Genomic DNA, 11339 nt, shown 5'->3' on the forward strand with positions numbered 1-11339 from the left:
CCGCTGCTCGTTGCGGGCTGCAGTCCCCAGCCCTCGGACCCCGGTTGCCTTCCCCGGGGGGTCGGTTGCCCGCCCAGCTTCGCCCTGCAGGGACAGCCTCTCGCTTGCTCCGGGGACCTGAACGCCGGCCGCGGGCACCGGCCCCGGATCTTCCGACCCCGGATCATCCGACCCCAGCCTTGGCCTGCATCCCTAACCGGCCTTGGGGGGCCCCCGAGGCGCCCGGACCCCAGCCAGGTTGCCCCGCAGGGGTGCTGGGGGTTTCCGGCGCTTGTCTTTGAACTGCCGTGGCGGTGGGGAAAACTGAGGCAGGCTCCGCCGGTTTAGCCTTGCCTGCGGGGTTCTCGGGCTTAGAGCCCCAGCTTGTGCTATTTTGGGTCACCGCGCCGGGGCATTAGCTTCTGGGCGGTAAGACCTGCAGTTGAGACGCCTGGGTTAGGAAACGAGGAACCGAGGAGGCCCCCCGGAAGGATGGCCGGGTGCTCTTTGGCTGGAAAGCCGGTGGGAACGCCAGCCTGGGGAGATAACTTGGCCTTAATCCTGACTCCAGGTCCCTGCCATCTAGCAATGAATGGAGGCTGGCCATAATTCGAGAGGAAGCTCTGCGTTTTTTTTTTTTTCCCCCTAATGCTCCTTCGTGTAAGTGGGTGAAAGTTCACGTGTCGGGTGTTTGTGGTAACTCTCCATCCCTTTGTCTGAATCAGGCTAGCATCCCCACTCCCAGGCCTTCACCCTGAGCAGGCTAGCTTAGTGTGCAGTAGAATTTGGAAAAAAAAAAAAAAAAAATGCATGAAATCTCTTAAGGCTTTTGTTGCGTTTTTAGGCATTGCTTTTTATTACAGGATTTTGAAGTATGGGTTTTTTTTGTTTTGTTTTTCTTTCCAATGCTTTAATCCCTAGAAACCCTCTCACCTCTTCTGCTGGTCTCATTTCTTCTCCAGAGTGACATTTGCACAGGGAGAGTTGGAGTGATCAGGATGAAGACTTGGATTAACTTTTGAACATTGCTTATCACTCAGTGTGTTGAATGCCTGGCAATATTCGCCTAATGGGAACATCATATCAGTTCTTCCAAAGGCAAAAGGGAACCATGATGTTCTGTCTTTAGAACATGAAGTCAGCCATGAGAACTGGAGGGGCTTCAAGGGAGGATGTAACACAGGTTCAGCAATGGTTGGCAAAACCCTGTATGTGGTTTGTTTAATTTGGTTTTACTTCTCTGCACATCTGTGCTCTTCCTGTTTTCCGGGAACCGTGGCAGTCTTCTGTGCATTTACCGGTTTTTGTTAGATTAAAGAGTTCTATTTCTTTTCTATCCTTTCAGTTCTTCTCTCGAAAAAGAAAGAAAAAAAGGAACTTGTGTTATTGTTTGTTGCACAAACATTAGCAGTATTAAGAGAAATGAAAAACAAACACATCTTTATTTAAGATCCTACCATCTCAGCTGATTGAACTCTTCTTGTTTGCTGGACACTAATCTATGCAGTCCTTATTATCACAGTTGTAATGTGATTTTGCCCTCTATTCCATTCATTTAAAAATTAAAAATACAGGCATTTTCTTTTGGTATAGCATAGACGTTGTAATTTCCGCAGCAACTGCACAATGTCAGTGGATATTTAACAGTTATTTTCTTGATGACATCTAGACCTGCCCTGATTTTCTTTGCAGAATGAATGATCCCGTAATTTCTTGTTTGCAAAGATATTTCTATAAATCAACTTGAACTTAGAAATAAAGTCTGCAAATAAGTAATATATTGTGGTCTATACATTAACATATTGAGAGTACTGTTCTGCACCTCTTAAAAGCTGTTTGTTATCCATCTTGTGAGCATTTGGGATAGTTACAGGTTGTAAATGACAGAGGAACTAGAAAGAGGAACACACTTATCTTTAAGCCCTTGTGTTCCTTTTGGTAGATTCACCAGGACTCCATTGAAGAGCATTTGACTGCAGTAAAAACATTTCATTAGGCCATCCTTTGTGGCTATGTCTAACTTATAAGAAAACTTGAACATCCTGCTGGTTTGTTCATAATGGAAACTTGGCGGTCACTGTGGCTTTGGATCAACTTCCAGAGCTCTGCCATATGTGGAGAAGAGCTATAAGGACGCCTAACCCAGTGTGGAGGGCTTTATGCAGGCATGGCTTCTCAAAAATCTTAGGATGTGAAAAATCCCACTGGGACACCTTTTATCTTTTGTGCTGTATCCCTTTCGCTCTTGATTCTACCCCCACACTGCACAGAGTCATTCTCTCCCTTTCACAACATCTCTGACTGATTAGAATACTTGCTAACATTTATTGAGTGCCTATCAGTGCCAGGCAGTAGCTGGGTATTTGTAGGTAACTCATCTCATCCCTAACTGTAACCCTTAAAGGCAAACTTCTACCCATTTAATAGAAGAGCTTTAGAGAATAGAAGAGCCTGCTATCATCACACAGCTAGAACGGGGCAGACAGAAGGGTTCATGTCCCTTTCCACCACCCATGCAGCCATTTACCTCTGTCTCCCCACCCACGCACAACATCTGTGTAATAGTGCAGAGGCCTAGGACCCAGAGCTTCTAAAGTGTCCTGTTGGTGTGTGCTCATTTCTCTAGCCTGGCAACCAGAAATCCAAAGAAAAGGATACTGCTTTCCTTAGCTCCAGCCTCGTGACCACTGGTTAGTTTCAAATTGAGTATGTGGTAAGGCGTCTTATTCTAAAGCATTAGGAAGTGTTCCAGTGCTGCCTGTTGCCTCTCTTTTTGTTCCATGTTCTCAGAGCATTGAATCATACACCGTTCAGTGAACACTGAAGAACACTGAAGTTGTTTCCTTATATGTGCCATTTCCCTTATTTAGTAATTAAGTTAAATGGCTGCCACCACTATCGCCACCTCTCACTGCAGGCACTTTCTCCTAAACATCATGCTTATTCGTACAGGACAGCTAATATCAATAGTAGGGTTCTATGTAGGGATCAGTTCTGTTGCCCCTTCGAATGATGTTGAAGGAGGCCCTGAAATGTTCATGGTCTTGTCCTTTGTCCATTTTGTTTTCACAAGATCGAGGATTCTCTTGGCTCTAAGACTGCCTTTTTTGTTGCATACAGAAATCCCCAGTGAAACTAACTGCCGACAGGATCTCTCTCAGTTAGGATAATAAAATGCTTCAGCAGCAGCAAAATGTCTGTCTTTTTATTCTCATTCAACACTTATTTATTAAGCTCCAACAACCAGCTGGACTTTGTGTTTGGGACTGGAAATGAAAAAATAGACAAGGCAGCCTTCGTGGAATTCACTTTACAGTGGGGAAAGATGAAATAAAAAATAAGTTCAAAAAGTCCAGTTCTTACTAATTGTGATAAGGGCTCTGCTGAATTGATACTTTAGGTAGGATGGTTGTGCCGAGTTTGACAGGTGAGAGGAGAGCTGGGCACACTGGAGGAGAATGTTTGGGCAGACATAAACGGCAAACACAGATGCTCTGAGTCAGATCAGACCTGGTTGGTTGGAGGAGCAGAAAGGCTGTGATTGGCTGGAGGGGGAGAGGAAAGGAAGGGAGCCCCTGGCTGGAGAAGTCTGGAGGGCTCATGGCCTGCAGAGGAGGCCCTGTTGCCAAGCACTTTGGGAAGCCAGATAGGTTTTAAGCTGGGCTTAGCATGTGATGTGATCTGGTGTTAACAGACTCGTGGCTGCTGGGTAAAGAAGAGAGTCCATGTGCGGGCGGGCAGGGAGACCAGAGCTTTGTCTACAGACCAGAGGAGTCGATGTCTTGATTTAAGGTAGTAGCTTTGAAACTGTAGAGACTGGGACTGTTTTGGAATGTATTTTGAAGATAGCACAGACAGTACTTGCATTTGGAGTATGGGGAAATACAGAGGAATTAAGGACAACTTCTGAGATTTGATCTCAGGCTCTGAGGTCTGATGGTGCATTTCGGATTTACCTTCAGAAGGCACTGTTGTGGGCTAAAAAATTGGGATGGGGGGAAGGCTGTGCTGTATCTTGGCTGTAGCATGTGGGCTCTTTCTTGGGGCACAGGGGCTTCCTCCAGGCTTCCCATGAGACACTCCTGGTAAAGAACCCACCTACCAGGGCAGGAAACCTAAGAGACACGGGTTCAGTCTCTGGGTCAGGAAGATGCCCTGGAGGGCATGGCGACCCACTCCAGTATTCTTGCCTGGAGAATCCCATGGACAGAGGAGCCTGGCAGGCTACGGTCTATAGAGTCGCAAAGAGTCCAGACAACTGAAGTGACCTAGCCCGCACGCGTGGGCTTTCTCTAGTTGTGGCACTTGTTTGGGGGGCTTCTGTTGTTGTGGCATGGGCAACACACCCAGTGTTAGAATGTTTTCTAGCATTGGATGACCATCAGAATGGCTTTGCTTTAAGTGGAGGTGTCTGGCCTAAGTGGGTGCTGTTTCCCATAACTCTTGAGAACCTTCCTCATTCTTTTGGGGCGAAGAGAATAGCCTCAGTGTTGGGGGGTTTATTTGCATTTTACATCTGCTTTTCATGTAGGTCTTGGGTGACTAATTTCTTCATAATGATTTCTTCAGGAGGCAATGGGAGGCATGATTGTATCAGAGAGAAATGGAAAATGTAAATTTCCTGGCAGAACCATGTGCCATCCCATGGGGCCCCAGACGGTGCCTGACATACTTGCTGTTCCCTTTCCTTACTGCCAGAATCTTGACCCTGCCCTTAGAGAGAAACTACCTTAAGTCACATGGAAGGAATCTTTTTCTCTGCAACTTCTGAGTTCATTTTTAACCTGAGTGATTCCAGGTGGGCACAAACATGTTACACACATGGCCACTCAGCTTCCGTGCTTTTAAAGTCTATCCCTGTCTCTGTTATAGCCTGACTATTTTTAGTTTGGGCTGCCAGAGATATAAATTGCTATTTTAGCCTGCAGGCTGGTGGTGGGTGGACAACCCTCCTGAGCACGCCCTGCAGAGAGTGCTTGCAGTTTAATCTACCCTCAGCCACCCTGGAGTCTTACTCTTTACCCTTTACAATTCCTAATGGGGTATGCTACTTAGAGCCCTGTCGTTGTGTCTCAGGCTGATAATCCTGTAGGCCCTTGAATGCAGGGGACACTTTTAAAGCCTCCTTCCCAAGAGTGTAATTATTTTCCTTTTTACTAATAACTGCCGTATAGCAACACTCTAGTCCCTTAGGAAATTAGTGAAATTATTTAAAGGATTGTCAGGGGAGAAAAGATTTATTTATCTATGTGTGAGAATATCTTGGAGTAATTCTGAAGCTGTTAACTGTACATTTCTCTCTAATAGTTTCCAAGCCGTGTGATGAATCCCATTCAGTATGTGTATCTTTTGCATGTTAGTTAGATAGCTGCCCTTTGGTGAAGACAGGGAAGGTGTCTTCACAGTGCCAACTCCGTTCCCTAAGGGATCTTCCACTCGAACTTTCTGTGTCAGCTTGGCAGGGACTGCCACTTGATCTTTACTCATTTGCTCTAGGGCTACCAGGCCCTTCTTTAACTCAGGGAGAAATGTTGGCTGGTCTTTTGTTCATAAACTGGACACTATTTGGAATTGCTTGGCCACGTGTTTTTAGTCAGTTTTTGGCAACCTGTCTGTGCCATTTGGTTTAGCCTGGTACCGTTTTTCCATCATGTTAATTGATAAGACATGACTAGTCAGAACTTGTTAGTGACAAGTAACAGTCTCCTCCTCCTACCCACACCCCCTTAAACTAACTCAAGCAAAAACCTGCACTATTGTGTAAAGCCTGTTGACATCTTGCAGGCCCCAAGCCCATCAGTTCAGTTCAGTTCAGTCTCAGTCATGTCCGACTCTTTGCGACCCCATGAATTGCAGCACGCCAGGCCTCCCTGTCCATCACCAACTCCCAGAGTTTACCCAAACTCATGTCCGTTGAGTCAGTGATGCCATCCAGCCATCTCATCCTCTGTCATCCCCTTCTCCTCCTGCCCCCAGTCCCTCCCAGCATTAGAGTCTTTTCCAATGAGTCAGCTCTTCGCATGAGGTGGCCAAAGTACTGGGGTTTCAGGTTCAGCATCAGTCCTTCCAATGAACACCCAGGACTGATCTCCTTTAGGATGAACTGGGTGGATCTCCTTGCAGTCCAAGGGATTCTCAAGAGTCTTCTTCAACACCACAGTTCAGAAGCATCAATTCTTCGGCACTCAGCTTTCTTCACAGTCCAACTCTCACATCCGTACATGATTACTGGAAAAACCATAGCCTTGACTAGACGGACCTTTGTTGGCAAAGTAATGTCTCTGCTTTTCAATATGCTGTCTAGGTTGGTCATAACTTTCCTTCCAAGGAGTAAGCGTCTTTTAATTTCATGGCTGCACTCACCATCTGCAGTGATTTTGGAGCCTAAAAAAATAAAGTCTGACATTGTTTCCACTGTTTCTGCATCTATTTGCCATGAAGTGATGGGACCAGATGCCATGATCTTCGTTTCCTGAATGTTGAGCTTTAAGCCAACTTTTTCACTCTCCTCTTTGAGTTTCATGAAGAGGCTGTTTAGTTCCTCTTCACTTTCTGCCATAAGGGTGGTGTCATCTGCATATCTGAGGTTATTGATACTTCTCCCGGCAACCTTGATTCCAGCCTGTGCTTCTTCCAGCCCAGCGTTTCTCATGATGTTCTCTGCATAGAAGTTAAATAAACAGGGTGACAATATACAGCCTGGACGTACTCCTTTTCCTATTTGGAACCAGTCTGTTGTTCCGTGTCCAGTTCTGACTGTTGCTTCCTGGCCTGCATATAGGTTTCTCAGGAGGCAGGTCACGTGTACACACCAAGTGTTGGTATTTAGATTCAGGCGCTCTTAGGGGCTTCCCGGGCGGCTCAGTGATCAACAATTTGCCTGCCACTACAGGAGACGCAAGAGACTCAGGTTCAGTCCCTGGGTTGGGAAGATCCTGGCAACCCGCCCCAGTATTCTTGCCTGGAAAATTCCATGGACAGAGGAGCCCGAGGGGCTACAGTCCATGGGGGTCACAAAGAGACACGACTAAGCCCAGGCACACATGACTGTTCTGGCCAGTGTGTCAGGCACTAGTCACATATTTAGATTTTGAAGCAAACTCTTTTTAATTCAGGAAGAATGCAGGTGAAAATGGACCTCTTGTTTCCAGTGGCCTGGAGGCAGCCAAGTATCATTTATTTAAGCTGTCTGGGGCCGGAACAGGTAATGCAATACAGGGAAACTAGTTTGGCAGCCCTGCTAATAATGGGATGGAGCATTTAAAGATCTAATATATATAAAGCTTTATACATTTTGAGAGACAAAATAAGAACTTTCAAACGCATTGAATTCACATTAAATCGTGGTTACTGGTATTTATAAAGTTTAGGAAAATGACCTTGATTTTTTTTTAGATTTCAGATTTGGTTATGCCATTTTTAATTTTTTATTTTTTTTAAGTATCCCAGTTGAAGAGTACCAGTTGAAGGGGATAGATAGGAGTTTTGTTTGCTTTTCATTGGTAGAAGATTTTTTTGAATGAACTGAAAGAATACTGAATCCAGTTAACTAGGGCATGCACTTTAGACAAAGGCTTTGATTCAGTTTACACCGGCTTTGTGGCTTTGGTTTTGTTCCAGTAGCTAGGTATTTCCAGCAGTCACCTCTTCAGTTAGAAAGACCACGCAAACTCTGACAAGCTTTCCCATCATTCTTTACACACTCTGAGCTTTTCTCATGGGATGTCTTTTGTTTCTACAGGTTCATGAACCACCGGGCCCCTGCCAATGGCCGCTACAAGCCAACTTGTTACGAACATGCTGCTAACTGTTACACACACGCAGTGAGTACGAGCTGCCTGCCTTTTCCATGCTTCCCAAGCGCTTTGGTGGGAAGAAGGGGCGATCATCTCTGTTAATCTCAGCCCTGTCAATCCGGTTCACCCATCCCTGTGACCTTTCCTGACCTCGTATCAGTACTAGGTCATGTCATCAGAAACTGTGAGCCGTTAGATACTTTGAGTGCTCTGACCTACAGTCAGCTCTGTTGATCCTGAATTTGCTTTCTCAGATAAGATCTTCTTTGAAAGAAATTAAGTGTTTAGTTATAAGAAAAACCAAAGGAAATTATTTATAAAGACTGTCACCCCTGGAATGAAATGAATTACCTTTTCACGACAGTCAGCTGTGTTCATTTGGCAAGAAGTGTTCACCCCATTTGCTGAGAAAGATTTTTTCCCCCTGAGTGATCCCCTAAAATAGGTAGCCACATCCTTCCCATCCCCACGGTCGTCATTGCTTCTCAGAGCAGATGTTAGTCCTTACTGTAAAAGAAAAGTTTAATTCCTGAATTCAGTTTTTTCTTCCTTCTAAAAGCAAAACATGTTCATTTTAAGAAAAATGGAAAATACTGAAAAATACATAAGAAAAGCAAAACTATCTAGAAAGTGAAGTTACTCAGTCATGTCCGACTCTTTTGTGACCCCCATGGACTGTAGCCCACCAGGCTCCTCCGTCCGTGGAATTTTCCAGGCAAGAATACTGGAGTGGGTTGCCTTTTCCTTCTCCAGGGGATCATTCTGACCCAAGGACTGAACTCAGGTCTCCCGCATTGCAGGCAGACCCTTTACCATCTGAGCCACCAGGGAAGCCCATTGTTTGTGTTTATGTGTGTATTTTCATTTTATTGGCATTTTCTTGTGTCACTATAAACTTCCTTTTATCTATGATTTCATTATTCCCTTTGAAAGTTGCATCTAGTGAAATTTTTTGAGGGGAAATGGTGGTTGGTATATAGTCTGAAGATAAGAGATAGAGGAGATCAATTTATCTCTTTAGTGAAGAGTGTTTAGAACAGGCTGATTCAGTTATTTTAGACAGTGTTAGTATAATATGTAGGTTACATATAAATGTTATTGGAATAAAATTTGCTTGAATTCAAGTTGTGCCTTTTCATTTCTTTAAGCCCCTTCTCCAGAGAATAGTGTTTTCTATAAAGGAACGTGATGCCAAATAAACCTGAAATCAACTAGTTTTTGGTAGATTCCCTTGTAATCTAATAGAACAATGCTGTCTGGTCATTACTTAGCAGAAATCCAACTTTCCAAAGTATCAGTTCTATGTATTATAGTGAAGCGAAAGTGTTAGTTGCTCAGTTGTGTCCGACTCTTTGAGTCTCCATGGACTATAGCCTACCAGGCTCCTCTGTCCGTGGAATTATCCAAGCAAGAATACTGGAATGGGTTGCCATGCCCTAGTATTATAATAGTAGAATTCAAATGTTATTTGTGGTGTTGAAATGTTACTCTCTTTTATCACTGTCCTTTTTCTTTAGGTGCTCAAAATATTTTTATTTAAATAAGTAAAATGCTAGAATCTTGCTGAATATTTTTTCTTTAGAAAAGAGTTTCTACCTACTTTGTACATGCTTGCCCTGAAGAAACCCCGTTAAAGGGCTTCTTCGGTAATGAAATTTGGAGTAACCTCACTAGTGGACAGTCTCCCTGGACCTGCAGCTTAGATTCTTAGGGCAGGAAGGATTTGGTGAAATTCTCTAGATTTGAGCTGACCCCTGTCTTTGCATTAATGACACATATTTTGTGAAGTGAGCCTCACAACCCCAGAGGGTCAAAATGTTTAGAGTCCATACTTAAAGAATGCACAGCCTACTTTGATTATTAGCTGTACTTTCTAGATATCCATCTTTTATTCTTTTTTTTAATTGAAGTGTAGTTGATTTAAAATACTATGACAGTTTCAACGGTACTGTAAAGTGATACAGTTTTATTTGTGTGTATATATATACACACATTTTTCTGATTATTTTTCATCTGTTGTTCAGTCAGTAAGTCGTGTGTGGCTCTTTGTGACCCCATGGTTTCCCTGTCCTTCACTACGTCCCAGAGTTTGCTCAGATTCATGTCCGTTGCGGCAATGATGCCATCTGGCCGTCTCATCCTCTGCCACTCTTCTTTTCCCTTCAGTCTTCCCAACATCAGGGTCTTTTCTAATGAGTTGGCTCTTCGCATCAGGTAGCCAAGGTTTTGCAGCTTCAGCTGCAGCATCAGTCCCTCCAATGAATATTCAGGATTGATTTCTTTTAGGATTGACTGGTTTCATCTCCTTACAGTAGAAGGGACTCTCAAGAGTCTTACCCCGCACCACAGTTTGAAAGCATCTATTTTTCAGTGCTCAGCCTTCTTCACAGTCCAACTCTCACATCCATACATGGCTACTGGGAAAACCATAGCCTTGACGATACGGACCTTTGTTGGCAAAGTGATGTCTCTGCCTTTTAATACACTGTCTAGGTTTGTCATAGCTTTCTTTCCAAGGCACAAGCATCTTAAAATTTCATAACTTCAGGCACTGTCCACAGTGATTTTGAGACCAAGAAAATAAAATCTGTCCCTGTTTCTACTTTTCTCCTTCTATTTGCCATGAAGTAATGGGACCAGATGCCATGATATTCATTTTTTGACTGTTGAATTTTAAGCCAGCTTTTTCATTATAGGTTATTATAAGATATTGAATATAGTTCCCTCTGCTATACAGTAAATCTTTGAGCTTTTCTATTTTGTCTAGTAGTGTGTATTTGTTAATCCCGTAGTGCTAATTTATCCCCCTTCCTGCCCCCACTCCCCTTCCCCTTTGGTTGTCATGTTTATTTTCTATGTCTGTGAGTCTGTTTCTGCTTTGTGTATAGATTCATTTATTTTATTTTTTATATTTCACATATAAATGATATCATGTGTTTCTTTGACTTACTTCACTTAGTACGATAATCTCTAGGTCCCTCCATATTGCTGCAAATTGGCAATATTTCATTTTTTTAGGACTGAGTAATATTCTATTACATGTGTATGTGTATATGTATGTATGTGTTTATACATATCCCACCTTCTTTATCCATTCATCTTTTGACAGACATGTGGGTTTCCATTTTTTATTCTTAACTAAATGTCTGATGAATTTAACAGAGCTAAAATTAAAGTTATTTCTTAAGATAATTGTCCACAGGCCCTTAAGAAAATAAGTGTGTGTGTGTATGTGTGTGTATGTATTTAAGTCTACGTCAGGATTAGGATATCAGGGATATAAAGTTTGAATGATAGCTTATATGGCCTTTTCTTTCACTTATTGTTCCAGTATACATCCATCATTGTATCCATTTACCAACTGCAAAGTACTGATAAAAGGTAGAAAAATAGTGTCCTGATAGTTTTCAAAATACTGACCTATGAAAGCAACCAGTGAAGTGCTTATTATTTAGCATAATGCTGAGCATTTAAATATAATTGTTTGGTTGTTGAGATGCACAGGTCACCTTTAAGAATAGTATTTTCTTGAAATAGACCTGAATAATCCTTTAGTTTATCTCT

The 11339-nt window shown here is 43.1% G+C and overlaps 1 protein-coding gene across 10 annotated transcripts in view; it reads left to right on the forward strand.

Moving 5' to 3' along the window:
• The first annotated feature begins 268 nt into the window (after nucleotides 1-268).
• MMD (monocyte to macrophage differentiation-associated) overlaps nucleotides 269-11339 on the forward strand; it is a 73164-nt gene continuing 62093 nt past the window's right edge. For 7 of the 10 annotated variants that reach the window (XR_825584.1, XR_825583.1, XR_825581.1 and 4 more), the window contains exons 1-2: nucleotides 269-1187; nucleotides 7721-7802. Coding sequence is in view for 6 of the 10 variants with exons in the window: in XM_010843628.1 (XP_010841930.1) it covers nucleotides 1171-1187; nucleotides 7721-7802 (99 nt within the window). In the remaining 4 variants the exon portion in view is untranslated. The remainder of the gene's footprint in view (nucleotides 1188-7720; nucleotides 7803-11339) is intronic. The other 3 variants (XM_010843631.1, XM_010843630.1, XM_010843626.1) reach the window with 2 other exon arrangements.

This window comes from Bison bison, unplaced genomic scaffold (assembly GCF_000754665.1).
Source record: "Bison bison bison isolate TAMUID 2011002044 unplaced genomic scaffold, Bison_UMD1.0 scf7180017864184, whole genome shotgun sequence".
Classification (NCBI taxonomy): Eukaryota; Metazoa; Chordata; class Mammalia; order Artiodactyla; family Bovidae; genus Bison; species Bison bison.